Below are 25,790 nucleotides of genomic sequence, written 5' to 3'. Positions count from 1 at the left end.
AAATATATTTATTTTCTCTGGGGTGACAGCAAAGACCATCAGTGGTACAAATGAACTGCTAAGTTCTTTGCATTTTGCCGCGAATGGGTCTAATATATGACACATGCATTTCTTGAAACTATTTCTGTGCTAGTAAGAATTATTCTCCCTAAACAACCACCCATCAAATAGAAAGGGGACATGATTGATTTTCAGAATTCTTATCCCTGTTATGTCAATAAGCAATACTAGCAAGAAAACCAAAGCCCGGGGAGAATTGGCGTTGATGGCAAAGGTTGAACGTACAAGGCCAGTAGTCTGAGTGATCCGCGAGCTCGTACACTGAGCAATAACTCCAGACAAACAATGACTAGAGAAAAGCAATGTGCAGGGAAGCCTTGCTGGGCAAAGCTCACGTTTTTAAGTATTGGAATAATCTGTTGAGGGTTACAGGTACCTTCCTGAAAGTTAGGAGGTCTGGGGAGCATAGTTCTGAGCCAAACATGTATCTGAACAAACAACAGACCAGGCACATGTGACTGTAATTCTGACAGATTTTCGTTTTTTGAGGGTTTTTTAAAAGAAAGCAACAGAAACTCAAAAACGACAAGTTGGTCCTTCGTCCTCTCCATTTTCAAGCAAACAGCCAGTGTTATCTACCTTCTTGAGGATGCCTCCAGTGTGCCCTGGAGGGTCAGACTTGATTCTGTATTTGCAACAAACATAGACACATAGCAGCTGGTGGGAGGTGTCTGAATGGGAAACAGAAGCAGCTAATATTTTATTTTATTTATTTTTTATTTTATTTATTTTTTATTTTATTTATTTTTTATTTATTTATTTTTGGCTGCGTTGGGTCTTCATTGCTGCCCGTGGGCTTTCTCTAGTTGCGGCGAGCGAGGCCTACTCTTTGTTGCGGTGCGCGGGTTACTCATCGTGGTGGCTTCTCTTGTTGTGGAGCACGGGCTCTAGGTGTGTGGGCTTCAGTAGTTGTAGCACACGGGCTCAGTAGTTGTAGCTCGCGGGTGCTAGAGCACAGGCTCAGTAGTCGTGGTGCACGGGCTTAGTTGCTCCGTGGCACGTGGGATCTTCTCGGACCAGCACTCGAACCCGTGTCCCCTGCATTGGCAGGCGGATTCTTAACCACTGCGCCACCAGGGAAGCCCGCAGCTAATATTTTAAATCAGGATGAAGGCTTATGATTTCAGGACTTACTTTTTATAGAAAGAAATGTATGGATCAGTGCTTTTTTTTTTTTTTGCGGTACGCGGGCCTCTCACTGTTGTGGCCTCTCCCGTTGCGGAGCACAGGCTCTGGACGCACAGGCTCAGCGGCCATGGCTCACGGGCCCAGCCGCTCCGCGGCATGTGGGATCTTCCCGGACCGGGGCACAAACCCATGTCCCCTGCATCGGCAGGCGGACTCTCAACCACTGCGCCACCAGGGAAGTCCTGGATCAGTGCTTTTAATGATGGGGATTTTGAGGTGCTTGTTGGGGACGGCAGTTCAGTGTGACATCATGGAGGGAGCAGGGGTCCCAGCATGTTCTTTCAGGGCCACCTCCATACGCTTTACTATGTCATTTGTAAAGTGGGAGTAAGATGCCCTGCCTTCTCCGGGCTGCTACAGCAAGCAGGTGAGCTGTGATGTGATAAGCTCTCTCCCAGCTACCTGTAAGTGTGGGTGTGATGTGGTCACAGCATTTGTCCTCTGGAGTCACTGACACCTCTTTGAAGCCTCACGAGAACTCTTTGAAATCCTTGCTCCCGTTATAGAGATGAGGAAACAGAGGCCTAGAGAAAAAAGTTGCTCTAGATCACACACTAGTAAATAACAGGACTGGGATGAGAATTCAGGTCTGATTCCAAAACATTCTGGAACAATTGGATATGTGGTTTTCCACTGTTCCCTAAAACAGTTACTTGCTTCTCTGTGGCTCGTGGGCCAGCCAACAGCTCCAGGCTCTGTCTGAATAATTGTAAGTCAATTCTTAGGGCAGCAAGCCTTCATTATCCCTGGGGGACAGAAGGCTGCATCTTCCAGGAATTTGGCAAACCCCAGCAGGAGGCAACCACAGGTCTCTGGCAAAAGATCACTTTTCAACAACACTGTCAGTTCCAGCGAGCCCCAACCTTCCACCTGTAGGTCCCTGGACAGCTGATGTTCTGTGGGAAGCCTGTCTTCCTTTAAAAGGCAAATGCTTATCCCCCCTCCCCCCCTGCTGAGATCCCACCTGGGATCTCATCCCCAGAGCAGGTGTTGGCGGGGGGGTCATCTCCCACATCCAGAAATTAAGAAAAACAGGGGATGGGGGAAGGACAGCTTTGACAGCGGACCTGAACTCTCCCTTTTAATATAAGCCAGATTGAACATATGTCATTCTGTAAATCCGGGAGTCCAATTTGAGGCTTGTAATTTGCTGCAACCTTCCCTGTTCCTCAAAGCGAGGTGGATGGAACCCTGCCAAGCACTTGAAGGTAAACGGTGGAGGACATGATTGGCCCACTGTGAGCCTGCCTTTCGGTTCCCTATTGTAATTTTTATTTGTGTTGAGTTTTTGTGGTTTAAAAAAAATCGACTAGATTTATTTTAAAATTAAGGCAAACCAACATCAAAGGCAGTAAGAGGAGAGGGTGAGGTATTATGAAGAAACCCCATGTAATCTTTTATAGCCGTATTGTTTTTCAGGGCACGTATCAGTAAGTGGTGAGGGACCTTTCGTGACCAACTTGCTCTATTTCTCTGACCTCAAACTACCCCCATGGGTGAAAATCTCTTTCCGCCGAGATTTAGAAGCCCCCTCTCTCCACCTCCTCTTCTGTCTCTTAATCTAATCCTGTTTGTAAGGCGACACGCTGTGTGAAGAATAAGAAGCATGGGCTTAAGTCCCTTCCTACTGCCCAGGCCCCTGAGATACAAGAGTCAGATTTGGCCCATGGTGCAATTTTAGATATGAAGAACGCTTTCAGGCCAAAAATGGGACCATTTGGTTCATGAGGTGTCTACTTGGTAAGGAGACGAAAGTTAATGTTGAAAGTTTCTCTTACAAAGAATGGCAAGTGATATCTGAAAGTTTGTTTTTTAATGCCATGAGATTTTTTTCAACCCATATCCTTATATAGAATACATTTTTTTATTGGCTCATGTAGGAAACTCAGGTACGGCTTCTGTTCTGGGCACTTTAAAGTGATAGATAGATAGATAGATAGATAGATAGATAGATAGATAGATAGATAGACAGACAGATTTGTTGTTCCTCAAAACAACTTTTTATTAGAGATGCTCTTATCCCCATTTACAGGTGAGCAAATCGAGCTGCAGGTGCTTTTCCCACCCTACAAATCTGTCTCCTTAAAGGGGAGTTAACTTACACTTCTGAGTGTAACTTGTACACTTTTAGGGACAGTGTCTCCTGTGCTCTGTGTTATATTGGCATTTGAGCTGTGGCATTTCTGCTGGTTAACCCACATCCTTACAGATCATCAGGGTAACTTTTTACACCAGGAAGACCAATGGTACCAAAACAGCATTTTCAAACATTAAAAGAGAGGTGCTGCAAATCCACTGGCAGAAGAAAATGTATAGTCACAGGTGGCATTTATAGAGCCCTGTGTTCATGGAAACACCCCTGTGTACAATCATGCATCTCAGAAACTCCAAGTTCCCCCATGCGAAATTCCCTCCATGACGGAACCACTGGAACACGGTCGAGGCTCCTGGACTCACCAGGCTCACAGTGACTGATTGTTTCTCTAGTTTTATAATAAATGATGCCACAGGGTCACCTTCAGTCGTCATTATCCACCATCTTTCACTGATAGGATCCTCCCCAGAACAGAGACTGGTAATCAAATTTCTCGATCAACATAGACTGTTGCTTATCCTGTGAGACTGGCTCTTTGCACAGTTGTGGTTCATATGAAGAGCAATCTCAGATGCAGGAAACTCCCCTCGTTCTACTTTCTTTTCATTTTTTTAAAGCGAATGGGCTTTGGAACCAAGTCCTGGTTCTATTACCCGCTAATTTTATTAACCTGAGAAAGTTATTTATCTTTGCTAAGCCTTATTTTTCTCGGCTGTAAAGTAGGAATGATAAACCTATATCCCAGAAGAACTGAGCTAATTAAATGAATCGATGTGAATAAAACACTTAGCACGATACCTGACACGTGGTAAATACTCGCTAAGTTTTTAATATTAAACAACGCTTATATGCTTATCAGCTAAGGAAAAGGTTCAAGTACGTTATAGTCTGGCGGAGAGGTCAAATGAAAAACAAACATTTCTCACTGTGAGAATTGTTCTAGCATAGATATGTTCTTTGGGAGTGTGAGGTAGCAACATTCAATGGTCCAGGGAGTTGGGGAATATTTCAAAGAGAAGGTGACATGCTTTGTGTGGCCCCAAAGGAAAGTATGGACACCTCTTGGATCTCTGCAACAGATTAAATATAGGCTTGAACCACCTGTCCTAGAACAACAGAACCCACTTCCCTATAGTTAACAAAAAATTATGCCCTGCACTTATATTGATTTGTCTATAATGAATAGCTCTATTGGTAAGCATGTATATTGCCGTAGACTTGGTTATAATTCCAGCAAATCCAATTAAATTAATGGTATCTTGGGCTTCCCTGGTGGCGCAGTGGTTGAGAGTCCACCTGCCGATGCAGGGGATGCAGGTCCATGCCCTGGTCCGGGAATATCCCACCTGCCGCGGAGCGGCTGGGCCCGTGAGCCATGGCCGCTGAGCCTGCGCGTCCGGAGCCTGTGCTCTGCAACGGGAGAGGCCACAGCAGTGAGAGGCCCGCGTACCACAAAAATAATAATAATAATAATAATTTTTTTAATTAATTAATTAATGTATCTATATACAAGGTTAGGAATGAGAAAAATTCATAAAGACTAGATATGTAAGTAATCCATAAAATACCCTAGTAAATTCAAGAGAAGAAAATGTATTGAAATTTTGATTCCTCATCATTGCACATAATGTATTAGTGACTAAATTTCATAGCCTAATTAGCAATAAAATTTTTCGAGTTAATATCACCATGAGAACATTCTCTTCTACATTTCTGAGTTTTATCTGTAGATTTGTAACATGACCACAATCATGTTGACGTGTTTTTACACATTTTAATCAAAGGACCCAAAGGAACTTGCACTAATTAGATTTTTAGCTGCCAGTCTTGGTCTTCTAAGTTTGAATCCATATACCTTCAGAGGGCTTGTGCTGTTTGGGGTGGTGCGGACTTCAGATCTCTATATAAACACAGAGAGATGTATGGGAGAAAAAAATACTTTAGCAGTGTCTAAATTATCTTTCCTAAATTGTTATTGTTATTTCACAGCCTTTAACTTGAGATATGTCTCTAAATGGCTAAAAAGCGTATATAGTAAGACTCCTTTCTGGATATTTGCAGAACTCCTAGTTATAACTATGCACCAAATATGGACAAACACTGGATAATGCAGTACACGGGACCCATGCTGCCCATCCACATGGAATTTACAAACGTTCTACATCGCAAACGGCTTCAGACTTTGATGTCAGTGGATGATTCTGTGGAAAGGGTAAGCACACGAACTTGCCTCAGTGACAGGTTTTGGTCCAGCTCCCCTTACGTAGACCCATTCTTGCCAATCCTGTTTTTGTAGTTGTTGTTGTTGTTTTTCATTTTAAGAGAGAGAGTGTGTGTGTATTCAGTTAATTTATCATTGCTCCCTTATCTCGTCCCCTTTCTATTACCTCTCCATGCTTGGTTCTTGTGGAGCCAGTAGCAGAGAGGAGATGCAAATCAAGACATCATAAATCAAGGGCTATAGCCGCAAATACCTTCAGGAATTAAGCAAATAATGTAAGTAGCTAACTCAGATCCAGTATAAGGCAATAGGGAATGGTGGGGCTTGTGGTGAACTTGAAACTAAGTGCCCCCATCTAAAGCAAGGAGCAACTACTCAACTTCAACTAATTTTTGTTGTGTAAGAATGTGGATCCAGTATCAAGTCCTCTGACTTCTGAAAGAAGCCAGAAATACAAATATTTTATTTGAAATTTCCTGAATTTTAAAACATAAGCCAAACAAGACATGCCTGAAGGCTGGATCTAGCTGGATCAGGCTCAGAAATAGCCTGTTTTTAACCCTTGATAACTAGATATGAGTGATGATAGTCAAATTTGCTTTTAAATGGAGTTTTCAAAGTAAAACCTTAAAGTTTGGTGGTGGAGGTTGTTTTGTGGGGTTTTTTTTTCCAAATAGGCAAACTAAACCTTTAAATAAAACGTACCAGACTCACAAAAGTTACATATTATACAAAATCAACTGCGTTATTAGACTTTTTCCCTCCAGGATTGCAGGCAACTGGAAAATGTGGGTAATGTACATGTTTGTCGGCCTTATTAAAGCAACTCTTGCCTTCTAAAAATAATGGAAAAAAGGTTTGGGTGAAATCATGGCAGCACTGTTGTCATCTTACACCATCACAATTGCTTCTGACTGGTGTCTGTGCTGTGTTTCAGCTGTATAATATGCTTGTGGAAACGGGGGAGCTGGAGAACACTTACATCATCTACACTGCCGACCACGGTTACCATATCGGGCAGTTTGGACTGGTCAAGGGGAAATCCATGCCATATGACTTTGATATCCGTGTGCCTTTCTTTATTCGTGGTCCAAGTGTAGAACCAGGATCGATGTACGTATTTCTCTGTTTCCAACATTCAGCTGTCATAGCTCGTGTACGTCTGAGATAATTCAATTACCAATCTCAGGCTCTGGTTTCCTTTCATCCAAACAAAAAGGGTGCATGTAGATTGGTAATTCAGAAGACAAAAACCTCCTCCCTGCTCCACCCCTCCCCAACTTCTGCCACATGTTAAATTAACTAAAGTATACTCTTTCAAGAGAAAGGAAAAATAACTGTATCAGTGATTCATTCTCTCAAATTTACCAGAATGCATGAGGCTGTGTGCACAGACACAGAATGTGATCTTTAGGAACATTATCCTTACCTTCTTTGAATCTTTTTTAAAAAATAACCAGTCCTTCCTCTTGTTTTGTTTTTGTTTGTTTTTTTTTTTGCGGTATGCAGGCCTCTCACTGCTGTGGCCTCTCCCGTTGCGGAGCACAGGCTCCGGACGCGCAGGCTCAGCGGCCATGGCTCACGGGCCCAGCCGCTCTGCGGCATGTGGGATCTTCCCGGACCAGGGCACGAACCCGTGTCCCCTACATCGGCAGGCGGACTCTAAACCACTGCGCCACCAGGGAAGCCCTTGGTTTTTATTTTTTAATTATTACTGAAGAATTTTTTAAAGAAAATTAAATTTTAAGAACTTTAAATAAAGTTTAAATAAATTTTAAGAAAAGAAGCCTGGAGGACTGGAATTCCATTTCTGTCACCTTAAGCAAGTCTCTGCATCCCTTTGTATCTAGATATTCCCATCGTAAAATGGGTTTCATATGCCCTACCGATCAAAATGTTTTGTGTAACTGTTAGTAGAGATATAGCAGGTGCTGCCCATTAAAAAGCATCTGTGAAAAACTTCTGATATTATTATGGAAGCAATAGGCAATATTCAAATGGAGGCAACTCAACCACTTAAATAAATGTGTTTTTAATCATTAAAAAAATGTTTTGTGTAAAATGAGATCATGTACATGAAACAATTATGGAAAGAGTGAAAGAAAAGAGTGCAAGTAGAATTCAAAAGCTGGAATGATCCTTAAAGACCATCCAGCCTGGACCCCTGATTTCACAATGAAGATGTTCCACAGACAGGGTACGTGCCTCTCTCAGAGTCCCCGATCATGGAGGTGGCAGCCTTGGGGCCCAGATCCCAGATATTCTGAGTCTCATCTACGAGTCTCGTCCGCTGCTGCATTCCACTGCATCCTGGAGACGAGGGGATGGCAGTAAGAAGGACTTCTTTGGAGAATGTTATCCTGTCTCTCCAGATCATTGGAAACCCCTGGGGAAGTGTCAGATCTAGAGTGAGAAGGCTTTATGTTTGCAAGACTAGGAAGCATGGATTGAATTCAAGTATAAAAACCTTGTGTCCTTTTTCAGAAGGTTGATTTCGGAGCCCTAGTTCAACAGAGGAGTGGTGGATTATTGGGTTTCAGAAGAAAACACACAGCTTACAAACACCAAAAACAGGCCACAATCTGTCTGTCAGTGTGGCCAGAGTTCAGGGGTGCAGGCATCTCTCCAGCCCTGTGACAGCCAGTTCATCTTTCTCTTGGCCCTGGTTGCTGACCACTCAGGCACCTCCCAGATGCAGCCACCATCCCTTGGGGACCAGATGAGAGGCTGAGAGGCAGTGAAGGCCAGGGAGTCCTGGGATGGAGAAAACAGCCCTGGTGGCACCCTCCACTGGTGCTGGGTCTGGGGCGTGACCATCTGTCCCTTTGCAGAGTCCCACAGATTGTTCTAAACATTGACCTGGCCCCTACCATCCTGGACATTGCTGGGCTCGACGCACCTCCTGACATAGACGGCAAGTCTGTCCTCAAACTCCTGGACCAGGAAAAGCCAGGTAACAGGTGCGTCAGTTTTCTTCCCCTGAGCCAGCCCTGAGCACATTGGCTCCCAGAGCTGGGCAGCAGCTGGCAGAAGTAGAGGCAAAATACCCTTTGCACCTGAGGATCACCCAGAGCTGAGACTTTCTTGGCTGTTTGTGAATAGCGTATTACTGGAGATGCAGTCCTGGTGTCCTGGTCTGCGGGAAGTGAGAGGTGTTGCTTTAAATAAACTGTTAGCACAGATTCGTTTGGAAAAATGTCCAAATGCCAACAGTAAATATTATTATTTTGCTTTCAGGTTTCGAACAAACAAGAAGGCCAAAATTTGGCGTGATACATTCCTCGTGGAAAGAGGGTAATTATTGGTTCCTAGGGTGCTTCTGGGCACCAGTCCTAGTGGGCAGCTCTCCCTGCTGGGAATGTTTTTCCCCTTATTTTGGTTTACTAAGCGTGCAGATTTCATAAACTTAGTCATAAGACTGAACATTTGCGACTCATCCTTCCCTGGCCAGCAGAGTAATGATTGTTGCATCAGAATTGCAAAGATGGGACCACAGCCCTTACGTGGCTCTGGATTGACAGTTGCATTTCTCCACCTCGCTTCCTAATTGGACCAGTCAATTGACTTTCTCAACCTTCTTTCCCATCTTCTGCCTGACACGCTTTTCCTTCTTTTCCTTATGTGCCTTTACTAGTTTTGACTAGACAAATATATGAGATTGTAACTGTTCCTGAGTCACTTCTGGGTTTGCCCTTTTGATTTATAACGCCCAGTGTCCTTGTTTTCCTCCATGCTTACACTGAGCGGGAGAAAAGCATTTCTATCATTGCTTTTTAACAAGAAAAGAACTTTGAGCCTGGAAAGCTAAACGTTTCTGCCCAGAGTTTTGAAATGAATGATTTTGGAGGAAATGACCCTTCCTCCCCTGACCTCTCGTCCTCATAGTTCCCAGCTTGTAATTTTTTGCAAAGGACTCGTGAAATGTGGGGTTCCTGTGGTTTTACCCTTGATATCAATTTCTTGCTGCCTGGAGAATGTGGAGTCATGTGACAGGGAAGGAAAAAGAACAGGCAGGTCTCAGCGAAGGTCATTTCAGATCCCTTCTCACAGAAGAAGCTTTTCCCTTTCTGTCAAAGGAAATTTCTACGTAAGAAGGAAGAATCCAACAAGAATATCCAACAGTCCAATCACTTGCCCAAATACGAGAGGGTCAAAGAACTGTGCCAGCAGGCCAGGTACCAGACAGCCTGTGAACAACCTGGGCAGGTGAGTGACACAGCTTTTCTGCACCATGACTCACATGCTTCTCTAATTCTAACGTAAAATATTTTCAACATGTCAAATAATGTACATTTATGTATAAAGAATTTCTCCATAGCCGTCATGGAGTACCCACTGTGACATCTTTCCTGTGACTGGGCAGTGTCTAACTGGTCCAAGCTGGGCCTTCTCATCACTGCTTGGGCTTCCTCCAACTAAAAAAGATGGTGCTGGGCTTCCCTGGTGGCGCAGTGGTTGAGAGTCCGCCTGCCGATGCAGGGGACGCGGGTTCGCGTCCCGGTCCGGGAAGATCCCACATGCCGCGGAGCGGCTGGGCCCGTGAGCCATGGCCGCTGAGCCTGCGCGTCCGGAGCCTGTGCTCCGCAACGGGAGAAGCCGCGGCAGTGAGAGGCCCGCGTACCGCAAAAAAAAAAAAAAAAAAAAAAAGACAGTGCTCTCAGAGACTTCCAAATATCCACCCAATTAGCCAGCATCCGTTCGAGATATCAGACATATGAAATGGATAGTCAGGTTAGAAAGATCAGAGACTGGTTCCATCTGAGGAAAAAGCTCCATCCCTGGGGCCCCTCCTAACTGGCCATCAGGAAGGGTCGAGTGGCAGCTTAATCAAGATCTTGGGTAGATGACTACGTATAAAATAGCTAACTAGTGAGAGCCTACTGTAGAGCACAGGGAACTCTACTCAGTACTCTGTGGTGACCTAAATGGGAAGGAAATCCGAAAAAGAGGGGATATATGTGTACGTATAGCTGATTCACTTTGCCAAAATCTAACACAACATTGCAAAGCAACTATACTCCAATAAAAATTAATTTAAAAAAAGAGATCTTGGGTAGATGCTGAGCCTCTGGACAGTGAATCACCCCAAGAGATTGGGTCTCCCCATGCTGACTAAGATCAGATGTCATCTAACCCAGAGAGGCGGACAGAGTCTGCGACCAAGGTTGAAGAATGAATAGGGAAGCCATATTCTGTTTGATTGTTGTTTCTACCTGTGCTCACAAAATTTCTGACATCAAATATTTCATTAGAATGAATCCTCTTCATTAATAGAAATATTACCAGGGAGTTCAGGGCTACCCAGAACACCAACTACTACCAATAAGAACTAAAGAATTACCGTGTGATGAATTAACACAGATCTGTTTTTAAGGAAAGTGAGAACATAGGAACACAAGTTACTTTAAGCACTCTTGATGGAAATCTATGCTAGCTGGGAGAAATACACTAGGTCATGATGAGAGGGACTGAATTTCTGCCTAAGTCATTGCAATTTAGAACAAAACTGGAGGAAAGGGAAAAATAACATTTATCGAGCATTTGTCTTATGCAAGGCACTGCACCCAGAGTTTTATACACATTAGCTCAATTTAATCTTCACATCCGTTGAGTGAAGAAGGCGTAGACATCCTCATTTTACAATCTGGGGATCCATAAGTTTTCTGATTAAAACTCTGGCCTCTTGCTGCTTTCCAAGGTAAATTTCATTAACAAGGTGAAGAGAAGTTCAATTCTTCTGTGAGTCTTTTTTTTTTTTTTAATTTATCTGACCTCTAAATAAGCACACAACTAGCCAACACCAATCCAAGGTATCAGACACATGAAATAAATAGCCCCGTTATTATGAAAATGGCCTCACTCATTATACTCTATTTTTACGGCATCTAGCGTATTGAATAGATGTTCATAATGAACTACTTGACCCTCATATGCTCTGAATTTCCTCATGCCTTTTCATACACAGGAATCCCTTTGAAGTAGAAAGAGGTGAGGAGGGAGGTCTCTTGAAGGAAGGGATAAAACCAGGCCTTCATGGCACTCTGGTAAGTCAGTTTTCAAGTGCTTAGTGGAGAAGCTTAGACCTATTCATTATATTTCAATTTGAAGTCTTCAAATCCTTCTTATGGAAGCTCAAAGTATTATTATGATTAAACTCTCAGAATTGTTTTGTAGCTCTAAAATGATTTTTATGAGCCAGCTTCAATAGACTAACTTTACTTCTATTCAGGAGTTGGAAATATTCAGTGTTAAATGTATCTCATGCACATTGGTGATCTTACTATTTCAGCCCTTTAAGTGGCGAGACTTATAACCCTTTGAGAATAAGATACATGGCCTACCTTTCAGTATACAGTTTTGCAAACCTATCCATATGGCTTGCGCTGAAATTTTCATATATGTCCTCAAGGGCAAATGCAGGATAAACTAGATTATTGGCACAAGCTCTTCACTCATGTGCTGAATGCCAACTATGTTAAAAACTTCACTTTGCTTTTTTATATTAATAGTTTTCTAAACTCGTTTTGCCCCCATGAAATACTTTAATATTTGGCTCCCTGGAATTTTCCTCTGCTGCTTTATTTCTATGTTAATCAGCCTGAATTTGGATTCTATCACATAAATATATGAGAACTTCTCAAAGAGCAATCTCTTTGAGAAGTGCCTGAATTAATGGAGCAAAGAATTAGACTCTTACCAATGGTGATTTCTTTCTATAGGTGGTGCTCAAACCATAGCTTTAGAATCTGAGAACTGAGAAAATTTTGAGCCTCTTCAAGGCAGTTATTAAATCTGTAGGTCTAACTTGACATAGCTGTATTCTATAAATCTTTATATGTTGGCCTTTTGCTCTTTTATCTGGCTCCACTTTGAAGATTATCTTTTTAGTTACAATATCACTGACTTTTAGAAGAAAAGAAAAAAAGTCCAGAATAATGAGATTGTTCAGGAACAAGGCAACAGCTAAGGCTAGAGCTAACCTGCTTGGGTTTCCTTCCCTTGACATGGGATTCACACATGGCTTGTGCCCTGCTTCTCTTCCTCTAACCAAAGTGAACGGCCTTCCTTCAAAGGCAGCACCATCTTGTTTTGGTTTGACCTTCTGTGTGGTGTAGAGGAAAAATCAGCACCATTAGTCCCATTCCTTTCACTCCTACTCCCCAAAGAAACAGTGCATCTCCCCTCACCAGACCCCCGTGCCTGGTCACCGAAGGATGGTTTGGGGTCAATGTGGATGCAGGAAGTGGAGTAAATAGGAAAGAAGAATGTGAAGTTCAAAGGTTTGGCTTAGAATATTGACATCCACTACCTTTCGGTTGTGTGTTCTTGGACAAAAAGCTTAATTTCTCCTGAGTCTTGGGTTTTCTAGCTCAAGAAAGAAACTTGATCTCTGTCTTTGGAGGAGGAAGTGATATTATATATGTAAAGCGCTAGATAAGCTGTAAAGCATGTGCAACTATTGGATGTTGGGTGTTACTATTGTTCCAGGCCATCTTACCTGTTGTTTTCATTCCTGTGAAGCCAACAGGCAGTTAAAATGGGCCAGGATCCCAGACAGTTGGCATCACTTCACCACGTGAACAAAACAACCAGCAGGGACTAATTAAGACAGCAGGGACATATGCGTTTGCATTACTTCCATGTTCCTGAATTAATACGAGGCTGAACGTGAATTCCCACCACCCTCTCAGCTGGCGTTGCACCCCCAAGCATATTTACGTACACACTACACACACACACACACACACACACGTATGTGTGCATGTATGCACACATGCACCCACTCATGTACAAACTCAACTTCTGTCTGAAGACTTTGGCTCAACAGAGAACAGAGATCAGTGACGCTCAGTTCTGTCTGCACATTGGAATCACCTGGGGAGCTTTCGCAAACACTGACGTACAGCCTCGCTGCAGACCAGTCAGATGGACATGTCCGCAGGTGAGGCCAAGGCATCTGTATTTTTTAACAAAGTTACAAACCACAGACCTGGAATCTGAGGATGTCAAAGTTGGAAGGAGGCTTAGAAAGCTTCTAGTCGAATGATATTCTTTTCCTAATAAGGAAATTTAGATCCAGAAAACTTAAGCCACAAACCCAGTGTCAAAACCTGCATCTCTTCACTTCATGTTCAATCTTTTCTTCCCCAGAACATGCTGCCTCTACAAAAATAGAAGACAGTAGATTTTTCTCTTTGAAATTGTAAATGGCATTTGCTACCCTGAAGCCCTCACAGCATCTTGGGTAGCAGTTCTCAACCATGACCTCACATTAGAATCACTTAGGTGGCTTTGGAAATGCCCATGTTCGAATCCCAACCCAGACACATTAAATCAGAATCTCTGAGGATGGGACCCAGGTGGCAGTGGTTTTTTTTTCAAGCTCTTGGATGATTCCTATGAGCAGGCAAGATGGAGAACCATTCATGTTGGGTGAGCATGATTGGGTTTGTCTTTCCTCTTCCAGGTACAGATATTGACTCCTTAAATAGGAGTTACATAAATGAGAAATTCCTGGACATTCCATTTTGAAGTACATTTTATATACTCTCTGTCATTTAAGAGGAAAAAGCAACTTGTTTTCTTTTTATAAAGCAAGTGTCATATCCTTTTGTAAAGTTGTTGAATTCCAGCATCTTTGTAATTTAGTTTGCCTTTCTACTATTGTATCAGTACAAAATAAAAAATCTGTTGAAATTCTAAAAGGACCCCAGCATCAAGCAAAGTAAATTAGAATGTAGCACGTTGAGTGTAAGCTGGTTTAGCTCCAGGATCTATGTCGTCATCCTGAAATTATCCCTCTGACCAGAGATCCCTGAGACCCTTTGTGACCAGCTACAGAGCAGGAAAAACAAGACATTTGCCAGTAAGTTCTGGCTAGAATTGTTAGTGTGCCAGAAATGGGCTGCCTGTTTCCAGAAACCCACTGAGCCCTAGTTAAGATCACAGGATGGCTTGTAACCATCCACTGACCCACCTCTCCCTGCCCTGGCTCTCCTGGTTCCAGAGAAGCTGGCCAGAAAGATTGAGCCCCCAGTGCTTTGCTCTGGCTGAACTCTCATTTGCACAGGGGCCCAGTGTGGAAGGCAAGCCTCCTCCTAGCTTCAGCCTGCACTGAAGGATGAGTCTGAACAGTTGGGCATCTGCCTAGATGCTCGGCTTCTTTGCATTTTTCAAAATACAAATCGCAGGGTTAAACATCAAACCTTATTTAATAATGTTCCAAACAAGTCAGAAACAGACAAACGTTAAGGACAGACACTTTCTCCATCAACTACATAATGTGGCCCCACCTTATTTAATTTTTACTCTCATTTCCCAATATGCCCGCCCTGTCTCGTAAACGTAACATTCTCACCTGCATGTAGGTTGTCACCTCTGTCTTCCCAGGTGCCATTCCCTCAACCGAGGCCCACCTGCAGCCTCACACTGTGCCCCAAACCACTCTCGTTTCGTATCGGTGTCCTCATCCATTGGGATTGCATCCTGGGTCCACTGCTTGCTTGGTATGTGACCGTGGGCAAGTTGCTTAACCTAACTCTGCCTCAGTTTCTTCATCTGTAAAATGGGCGTAATAATAGTACCTGCCTCTGGGAGTTACTGTAAAGATTATAGGAGTTACATATATCAAGCAGCTGGAGTAGTCCTTGGCACATAGCAAGCACTCAGCAAATACTAGCTATTGATGGTTGGCCAAGGTCAGTTCACCAGTTTTACTTTCCCTCATTCGCAAGAACCATACTTCTTCCAGCATTCCAACACTGACTTTTACAAATGGTTATTCACATTAAAATCTAAAGGAGGAAACATTTTCTCTCTCTTCTGCTTTTCCCTCTCCCCTTTCCCCTCCCCAATCCCATCTTGCCCCATCTCAGAGAAAGCAGGAGATAAATCTCAGCACAAGCAACTCTATTTCATATTTGTGAGAAAGTTTGACAAGAGCTTGAGTTAGTAGCGATTTGAACAAGGATGCTTATGTGGTCTTATATTCCCCAGCGTTAAGATGAAAATGCTTTTTTTTAACTGAAGCATAATTGACATATAACATTATATTAGTTTCAGGTGTACAACTTAATGATTCGATATTTGCATATATTGTGACGTGATTGCCACACTAAATCTAGTTACCATCCATCACCGCACAGTTAAAATTTTTTTTTATTGTGGTAAAAGTCACATAATATAAAACATACTATTTTAACCATATTTAACTGTACAGTTCAGTGGCACTAAGTACATTCACATTGTTGTACAACTCTCACCATCATCCATCTCCCGAATTTTTCACCTTCCTAAACTGAAACTCTGTCCCCATTAAATACTAACTCCCCATTCCCCCTCCCCACCCCACCCCCCGCCCCTGGCATCTACCAATGTACTTTCTGACTATGAATTTGACTATTCTAGGTACCTCGTATAAGTGGAATCAAACAGTATTTGTCTGCACCTAATGTATATTGGAATGCATTTTTTTAAATTTATTTTATTTATTTTTGGCTGTGTTGGGTCTTCGTTGCTGTGCAGGCTTTTCTCTAGTTGTGGCGAGTGGGGGCTGCTCTTCGTTGCAGTGCGCAGGCTTCTCATTGCGTTGGCTTCTCCTGTTGCAGAGCACGGGCTCTAGGCGCGCGGGCTTCAGTAGTTATGGCATGTGGGCTCAGTAGTTATGGCTTGCGGGCTCTAGAGCGCAGGCTCAGTAGTTGTGGCGCACGGGCCTAGTTGCTCCACGGCATGTGGGATCTTCCCGGACCAGGGCTGCATTGGCAGGGGGATTCTTAACCACTATGCCACCAGGGAAGTCCCTGGAATGCATTTTTAAGGTTAACTTAATATATGTCCTGCAAACAGATGGTACCTTCTTTTTTCTTCCCCCTGTACTATACAGTAGGCCCTCACCAGCCATCTACTTCATACATAGTAGCGTACATAGGTCAATCCCAAATATTTTTTCCTTGTGATGAGAACTTTTAAGATTTATTCTCTTAGCAACTTTTAAATGTGCAATAGAGTGTTATGAACTGTAGTCACCATGCTCTACATTACACTCCCGGGGAATTATTTATTTTATTACTGGAAATTTGTACCTTTTGACCCCCTTCACCCATTTTGCCCACCCTCACCCTAGATGAAAATTCCAAACACATGTCCACATGCAGGTAACTGCTTTCCATGATGCTGGCACTGGCTTAAAGGATAATCAGGTTATCAGAAAACTACTGTATTGTGGTTGCATCTCAGAGAATATGATTTGACCCGAATTAGGACCAAATCCATGTAGTAAGACGTATAATAATAGAAAACTAATGTGCGTGTGTGCCTGTGTGTAAAATTAAGCTTTCATTGCAGTGTATCTACGAACAAGTTGTAGCCAAAGTTTTTTTCTTCCTCATGAAAACGGGTATAAGTAGGTCTAAATAAGAATACAGAACATTCCTAATCAATCTGAGAAATATATACAGTTCAAAACGTAGAAACTATAATGATCCCCTAGTGGTCACTTCAGGAAAGGGAAGTAACCAAAGTTCTATCACCATCTCCTACTATGCTGAGCATTTTACATGGAACATTTTACACCTGAAAACTCTTCTAAAAAATAGGTATTATGCCCGTTGTAAACATGAGTTTCAGACAGGAAAGTAACTTGACCGAAGTCGCACAGTTAGGAGGGTGACGCTCTCAGTCTCCCCACTAAATCCTAATTACTACATTTAAGACAGTTTACAGCCAGGGAACAGTACCTTGCCCAAGGACTGGGTAGCCTTATTAAAGGTCAGTTCTAATAGTCGTCCTCTGGATTCGTGGAGTGCATCTTTTCCTCAGAGCTCTGAAAACACTCAGCAATTTATTCTCATGACATATCCTTAAAGTCAGGAGGAGCAAGTATTATTTTACCAGATGTGGAATCTGGAAGAACAAAGAGATTCTGCAGTTTGCTCAAGGCCATAGAGTTAGCAGCAAAGGAAGAGTAAAACTGAGGTCTTCAGATCCCTAACCCAATACTTATCTCCATTAAAAATGGCTGCCTCTCATCAAGTTTACATTAGATCAAATTCTTCAAATAATAAACTGTGTGTAACAGTCATAGGAATAAGAATAATAGCAGCTACCTTTGTTGATGGCCTGCCGTGTGCTAGGTTCTTCCTGTGTGTTATCTCTAGTGCTCATATGACCCTGCAGAAACTTAGATTGTGTAGCTGAGTTGCCCCAGGCCCCATAGCAATGTGATAAAGCTGATAATTCAAATCCAGCCTTCTCTGGCTTGAAAGTCCAGACTTTCCCACTAAGCGACATCAATATGGGTATGAAATGCCCCTCCCAAGTCCCAGGCAGAATATAGGTGATATTCACTACTACAAAACCCTACTCCAATAAATGAATTATGGTAGCACTTTAGGTTATTGTGAACATTAAATGAATAAATCTTTACATAAAGCACTCTACACCAGTACCTTATATCGAGTAAGAGTTTAATAGGTGATGATAATGTGACATTTCTCATTAGGTTGGATTCCACCCAAGCAGTTGCACACATGATTCCTTGAACCAAAATAGCCAACCTTCTCTTCTTCATCAGGTGTGATTTGCCTTAAGTTACATATAATCCATCAAAAACACTAAGACATAATTGTTAAATGGAGTGATTCAACGCTGAGCTAACTCCAGGGAACGATTCAGGAGTAAGAGACTTGGTCCTTGCCCTTCATCCCAAGTTTCAGTGTAGTTGGAAAGGCTAAAATGGAATAATAATAACTTTGGAATTATTGAAATAGTTTTATCGAGCGCCTCGCCCACAGTAGATGTACAGAAATATTTGCGGAATAAATGTGCACTAAATTATCAGCACAGACTCATACGTCAGAGAGGCAGGAGGAGGATTGAGATGGTGTCCCAGAGATCAGAAAAGGAATTTGCAGGAGTGAGTGGTTGGAGAAGATGGGCAAAACTGGATCTGACCATTAACTGATTTACCGATAAAGTCCAAAAACAAGATGAAAGCGAGGCAGCGTGCCATCTGTATTTCGGGAGGGCGCTGACTTAACGAAGCTCATTTCTGAGGCTGATTCCACGTCGCATTAGCCTCGCCTGAGCTCAGGCTCTCATCTGACTCTGGCAACTCTTCTGCAATGCAAAGTCATCTCATTATTTAGAGCCTGTAAATGGCTTGCAGCATGTTTCAGAGCAATTCTTTTTTTTTTTTTTTAACATCTTTATTGGGGTATAATTGCTTTACAATGGTGTGTTAGTTCCTGCTTTATAACAAAGTGAATCAGTTATACGTATGTTCCCATATCTCTTCCCTCTTGCGTCTCCCTCCCTCCCACCCTCCCTATCCCACCCCTCTAGGTGGTCACAAAGCACCGAGCTGATCTCCCTGTGCTATGCGGCTGCTTCCCACTAGCTATCTGCCTTACGTTTGGTAGTGTATATATATCCATGCAATTCTTTTAAAAGTTCTCTTTCTCCGCCTCCCTCTATAAACTCTCTAAGTAAGATGACCGTTTAGTTGCCACTATTTCCAGGTTTGATTGCTCAGCCATAAAAACTGTCATGATATCGGACACTAAGATGACTGTGGCCAGTGTGTGGTAATTATATTTCATTAAAATTCCTAGTATGCTTGCTGGTGAGAAGGTTTTCAAAGCCTCTAGATAATTACTCTATCTAATAGGGTCTATGACTTGTTCAGAGAGTCCGTGGTATAGAAAATAATTGGCTTTTTTGTCAGTGGCTCCTGTTTCATACAAGAATGTGTGCGGGTACATGTATGTATGTGGTGTTTGTGGGTATATGTGTGTGTGCGTGTGTGTACATGTGCATGCATATATGTATGTCTATTTGAGTTTGTATGATACATCATCCATGCCAAGGACCATGCCAGACCTTACGTGTGGTTAAATTCAACTCTTCAGGAAAGAAACACACTTTCTCTTCATCTCTATCCCATAGAAATCAACAAGGAGTTTGGCTAATGGGAAAATGCAGGCTGTAATCCAAATAGGCTAAGTCACTAAAAATTTTGCCTATATTTTTGTGTTCTACAGGAATCTACTTGTCCCTTCAGCTCTTACAGGGCAAAAAAAAAAGAAAAATTTTAATGCATTGTGGTTATAAAACTAAGGAAGGTTTTCTGGGCTTCCCTGGTGGCGCAGTGGTTGAGAGTCCGCCTGCCGATGCAGGGGACACGGGTTCGTGCCCCGGTCGGGGAAGATCCCACATGCCGCGGAGCGGCTGGGCCTGTGAGCCATGGCCGCTGAGCCTGCGCATCCGGAGCCTGTGCTCCGCAACGGGAGAGGCCACAACAGTGAGAGGCCCACGTACCACACACACACAAAAAAAAGAAAATATATAACTGGCACAACAAACGCATAATTTTACAAATACTATTGCTTTGGCCACAGTTTAGAAACATGTCTGTTGAAAGAAAAGAAGTATCGATAAAAATTTTACACAGGTGACACTCATACATGGAAGGGATAAAAAAGACACAAGTTTGATAATACTACACTGTAGCATGTTGTAACAAACACGATCAATTTAAAATAAAAGTCATTGCTCTTCCTATTTGCCAGATTAACATTTTAGGGAGGGAGAAAGGGGAAAATGAAAAGTAAAAGGAAGGTTATTAGATCTTTAAGTCAGTTATAGAGGATCACATGAAATCACCCCCAGGCAAAGCTCTGCTATTGCAGCCAGGTTTGATACTCACGAAACAGGGTGGGGGGCACTGAGAGCCGATCCTGGGGCATACTCATCCGGAATTTAGCCTGCAAGCTCTGTGGCTGTCTTGAGACAAAGCTCGAACTAGAAAACCCAGGCCCAGATCCTCACGCGTGTCTCCGGGGAGGTGAACCTTTGCCTCTTTAGGGAGCAGCTTCTTCTGCTGGCTGTGCGCTGTTTGTAGAAGGATAAGAAAAAGCACAGAGAAAGCCTGGCACATCTGCTAATGTCTGGGCTGTATGAGCTTCGCCTTGCCCCGTGATGGACTCAGATTAAACTCATCTCTGTCTTCCTCATGTGCCACTCTTCCCGGGCTTGCAATTAGAAAATTCAAGGACAGAGAACAAAGCAGCCACGTTTGTTTTTCCAGAAAAAGAAGGGTCTGGTGAAAACAGCCCTGACAGCTGTGCTCTGTGGCTTGGTGAGTTAAGTAAGGGCTTTTACGTGTTTCATTCAAGACTCTGTTTAGACTGGATGCTGAGGATTTATATATCAATTTTTGGGCTCTGGTGTCATTGAGGTAGCTCTGATTTCCCATGACTTTGTGGTCATCTGTATTTGCCTGCAGTGAAGGAAATACCTAAGAGAACAGGAGTCAACGTAGTCCAGGGTCACTGAAAAGCTGGCCTTTTGTCCTTGGCTCTTTTTAAGGGTGCCGCCAGGGTTCCAAAAACAAAAGCAGCAGTCTTTAATCAGGAACACCTGACTCGGGATGGGTAACTTGCTCTCACGTTGGCTTTTGCAGAAGTGGCGGTGTGTCGAGGACGCATCTGGCAAGCTTCGGATTCACAAGTGCAAGGGGTCTGGTGACCTGCTAGCCGTCCGGCACAGCACGAGGCCCCTCTTCTCTCGCAGCTTCCACGACAATGACAAAGAGTGCAATTGTGGAGATGCCGGTTATCGGGCCGGCAGAAGCCAGAGAAAGAGTCAGAGGCAGTACCTAAGGAACCAGGGGACCCCGAGTAAGCCATTCGCCGTGACCCTCTCAGTGGCAGCCCAAGGCCTTTGGGAATGGATGTTAGGGAGACAAAAACGTCTTGATCCATCTACATGTTAGATATTATCAATGCACAGGTTTGGGGCTAAAAGCAAATAATAGTTCTGTTTACAATATGAAAGCCGAGGTCATTTGAAATTTTGCTTCGTGAATATTAAGCTTAGGGTGAAAATATATTCGGTAAAAGCAGCAGACACAAAACATGCACACTTAAAAAAGAAGGAAAAGAAAACTCCGAGGTTTCAGTGCTTGTGCATTTAACTAACAGGAGAAGCATAAATGCTTTTTTAAACGGCATATCTGTTTTAGGATGATATATGTTTCTAATTCCTCTTATTGACTGGCGGGGTCAAACTAGCCGAATTCAGCATGAGAAGCAGTGCCTAGCATCTTCATAAAAACTCTTCTCAGGCAGCTGTCAGATTCCTATGAAGCGGCACCTTCCATAAAAGAGTGAGAGTCTAGTGCCATCTAGTGGCGTAATGTGAAAAGTGACTTATTTCTATGATAACGCCTTTCTGAACTGGTTTTGGAAAGCAGGATACATTAAATTAAATTCTATGCCCAAAACCAGGGAATCAAATCATTCACTAGAGGACAATGGAAGCTCTTAGAACAGGCTTTTTTATCCTGGCCTTCACAAATGAACTTTATAGGATCATGAGCCTCTAGCATTTTATCCAAAATCTTAAGTATATTCTATGTGTATATATGCACATGTTTCTGGATGTCCGTAACTTTCAACAAAATATTAAAGGAATCAATAACCCCAGAGGCTGAAAATAATTGACTTTGGAGATTTTCCTCCTGAGAGAAAATGCCAGGTTTAATAATTCACACAAAGATTTCAAATGGGAAAACGACAAGGGACAGGACCCCTGACCCTCTCCCTTAACAGAAGCCATCTCCAGTGTCCAGCTTGGAGGTGGGGGAAGCCTCTTTTCTCTCAAGAAGTTCAGTTGTCGCTCCCCAGGCACTGACCATAAAACACACTGACTTTTCCGTGTGGAGCACAAGCTCAAGAAGTCTGGGGCCACTTTTTCAAGCCACGTGGAGTATTGTGTGTTTGAGAACGGGAGTGAATGCTCTTCTTTTGCGTAATGATGGAATTCGTGAGCGCTCTCATTGATCCAATGCACAGGGGCGTTTCCTCTGAGAGCTGCATCCTGCAGAGAACGAAATGATTCTGATCTCACAGCCAATGTGCTCCCTTTCTTCCTGCTTTCGCAGCGGGCTGGACACATAAGGCCACTGAGTGGCCCCCCCGGCCCCCCTGCAGAGCCTGAGTGCATCTGATCAGCGGGGAGCAGTGTGTGCATGTTAAAGCTCTTATCTAGCCCACAATGAGCCTTGACAGTGGTCTCTGGTGACCAGAGAGCACATTCATCTCCCCCTGGCGTTACTGTCCATCGGCCAGGCATTTAGTCAGTTGGCTGATGAAAGCATTTGCAAAATTTAATTTTTCTTAGAGCAATCTTCTATTATTTGTGCAAATAGAAAGTGTCTGGAACATTCACCTTTTTGAGAAAGCAGCCCAGTGTCGTGGGAAGACTGTAATCTTTAGAATCTGATAGGTTGTAGTCTGAGATCCCACAACTATTGGCTGCGTCACCTGGCAAAAGTATGTAACATTCAAAGCTTCAGTTTTCTCATCATAATATAAAGATGATAACAAATTCATGAGCCTGTTTTGACCATCTGATAGATTTTTTAATGTGAGGATTTATTGTCATAATTCCTGTCTTTCATGATTGTGCATTAGAGATAAGGACGATGGGAATAATATATAGCAAAAGCTCATTATAGTCATTACTATTAATAGTTTTATTATTAACAGCTAATTATAGTCATTACTATTACTAATAGCTTTATCCGAGCTGCTTTGTAGTTCACTTTGAAACCTTGATGTAGAAGTTCACAGCCTGCCCTAAGGGGAAAGGGTCTTAGAGATCACCTGGATCTACCCCCTCACTTGAGGGATGAAAGGCCTGAGACCCAGAGAAACACACCATCCAACACAGTGCTCTGCACTTGCAAAGCCAGGACCATGGCCTGCCTCTCCCGGTGTGCATTCCCCTGGGCCGGCCACTGCACCATGATGCGCCCCTCAGCAATGCCTTCCCCAAAACGCTCACCAAGCCTGGCGATCATCTTCTTCCCTCCTAAACTACACCTGGCCATCCGTGTTAACCTGTCTTCCCTTATTTCCAGAGTACAAGCCCAGATTTGTCCATACCCGGCAGACACGCTCCTTGTCAGTCGAATTTGAAGGCGAAATATATGACATAAACCTGGAAGAAGAAGAACTGCAAGTCCTGCGACCACGAAACATTGCCAAGCGTCACGATGAAGGTCGCCAAGGGCCCAGAGGCCGCCAGGCCACCAGCGGCGGTGATGGGGACGCGATGCTGGCCGACAGCGGCAATGCCGTGGGCCTGCCCGCCACTGTCCGAGTGACGCACAAGTAGGAAGGCTTTGTGTTCACGGGGATTGAGTTCAAAGTCATCCCTCCGTATCATATGATTTTGCCCCTTTACAAAAAGCGATATCACTCAGCAGTACGGTGTTCCTAGAGCTGGCCGATGTGATACATACCTGGGGGTTAAAGAAGCAACAAGGAGTCCAAACAGTCATAGATTTGGACGTTTGCTTTGGGTCAGTTTCACATGAAGGCTGATCAACTGGGCGTTTAGCCAGAGTGATGCCGTCACATCTTGACTCAGCAGGAGTGGAGTGCTGCCCTGAAGCAGTTACCTTTGTGGAGTCTAGAAAACACATGGAAAACATTACCGGGGCTGGAAAGGCTCTCGGTGCTTCATGGGCACTGCGGCTCAGAGCAGTTACAGTGTTAGGCTCTCAGAAATGAAACACAGCCCAAGGGAGGACTCTGGGTCCCGGAGAAGCTTCCAGAAAGATGGCGTGGGTTGAGGATGGATATGAGATGCAGAAACACCTGACCTCTCCAGATCCCAGAGAGTCACAGAGATGGGGAGGGAGGAGATTCCCCTCGGCCTTAACCGACTGCCCTGGGTCTTCAGTTCCTTCCAAAATCTGTGTGCCCTCTTGATAGAGACATCTTTTCTTTCTGAATTTATTAGCAAGATCTTTGTTTTCTCTTTCATTTCATCACTTTAGGGAGGTGGGGTGCTGTGAGCCCTGCCAGCATCTTTATCTCTGGGACGGGTCTCCTGGTGCCCGCAGTGGTTATGGTTCCAGAGGCTAAAAGATTGAGACCCGGGTTTGTTTCTCATTCAGTGTTGATTTGCTCCCCCATCCCACCTGCTGTCCATCCCTGGGGCTGCTTCTTTGCTTCAAACTTAATGGGACACCTCAGACAGGCTCTTTGTAACAAAATGAGTGGGATGAATAACCACCTTCTATCTCTGTATTTCTTCACATCAACCATTTCCGTTACAACTGTGAGAACATTTTTTTCCTACAGTATTTGGTGGGGCTTTCAAAAATGGAGTTTTTTTTGGGGGGGTGATATTTGTTCATGGGGGTGTGAATATTGAATGTTGCCTTGATCTTTGTGATGAATGACGTCTCTCTGATACCATCCTCTGACCTCACCAGTAGCCAGGAAACATTCCCACTTATCCTTGTCTGTAGCTCAGCTCCAGGTAACTGCTTGCATCCCGATTAAACAGTTAGAGCAGCGGTCCCCAACCTTTCTGGCACCAGGAACCGGTTTCATGGAAGACAATTTTTCTACATGGGCGGGGAGGGAGCAGGTGATGGTCTAGGCGGTATTGCGAGCGATGGGAAGAGATGGGGAGAGGCAGATGAAGCTTCACTCTCTTGCCCACCGTGCACCTCCTGCCGTGCCACCCAGATCCTGATAGGCCGCGGACCACTACTGGTCCATGGCCTGGGGGTTGGGGACCTCTGGTATAGAGGATAATGAAGTTCCCTTGGCTATTTTTAATTGCTTTTTCATATTAGAATAGAAGCCTGTTTCTAATGTTGTTTGCTTGGTTTTTGCAGGTGCTTTATTCTTCCAAATGATACAATCCATTGTGAGAGAGAACTTTATCAATCAGCCAGAGCCTGGAAGGACCACAAGGCGTACATTGATAAAGAGGTGAGCCATGGCCATGTACTTGGAAGGTATATTCCAAAAGCGCACTGCACCTGCCAGCCCTGCTGTGTACACTCATCTTTTTGATAATTATGTGAAGAGCAGAAGAACAAGCTGCTTCTGCTTCTCCAGTGATACAGCGATATTCCTGACTGAAAACAAAATAGAAGGTGAAAAAAGCATGACCTCTTGAAATCTCTGTGAGCAAAACGATTCAATTATAAAAGAGGCAGCTGTGTTAATGTTTATTATAACACATCGTTGGAATATAGAGGTAGACATAGTCTATGCCCAGCTTGTTTCCAAATTAATTATCACCTCAGATGAAGAGCTGTAACTGTGTAGCTGTAAACACGGAAAATAGGGTGGAAAGAAAGATGCTTTGTATAGAAAATGTTGATCTTAAAATGCCGCGGTTGACATGCGTGTTTTC

General features: G+C 43.5%; 1 protein-coding gene across 1 annotated transcript in view; it reads left to right on the top strand.

Annotated features, from left to right (window-relative positions):
* Window positions 1–25,790, top strand: part of SULF1 (sulfatase 1) — a 161,585-nt gene that overhangs the window by 120,698 nt on the left and 15,097 nt on the right. The window contains exons 8-15 of the mRNA XM_029223225.1: window positions 5,405–5,555; window positions 6,502–6,677; window positions 8,396–8,524; window positions 8,802–8,858; window positions 9,641–9,770; window positions 21,025–21,241; window positions 23,488–23,740; window positions 25,264–25,360. Coding sequence (XP_029079058.1) covers window positions 5,405–5,555; window positions 6,502–6,677; window positions 8,396–8,524; window positions 8,802–8,858; window positions 9,641–9,770; window positions 21,025–21,241; window positions 23,488–23,740; window positions 25,264–25,360 — 1,210 coding nt within the window. The remainder of the gene's footprint in view (window positions 1–5,404; window positions 5,556–6,501; window positions 6,678–8,395; window positions 8,525–8,801; window positions 8,859–9,640; window positions 9,771–21,024; window positions 21,242–23,487; window positions 23,741–25,263; window positions 25,361–25,790) is intronic.

This window comes from Monodon monoceros, unplaced genomic scaffold (assembly GCF_005190385.1).
Source record: "Monodon monoceros isolate NGI ecotype Baffin Bay Population unplaced genomic scaffold, NGI_Narwhal_1 Super_Scaffold_14, whole genome shotgun sequence".
NCBI classification, from domain to species: Eukaryota; Metazoa; Chordata; class Mammalia; order Artiodactyla; family Monodontidae; genus Monodon; species Monodon monoceros.
The sequence above is the reverse complement of the archived record's forward strand: the minus strand, read 5'-3'. Positions and strand labels throughout refer to the sequence as shown.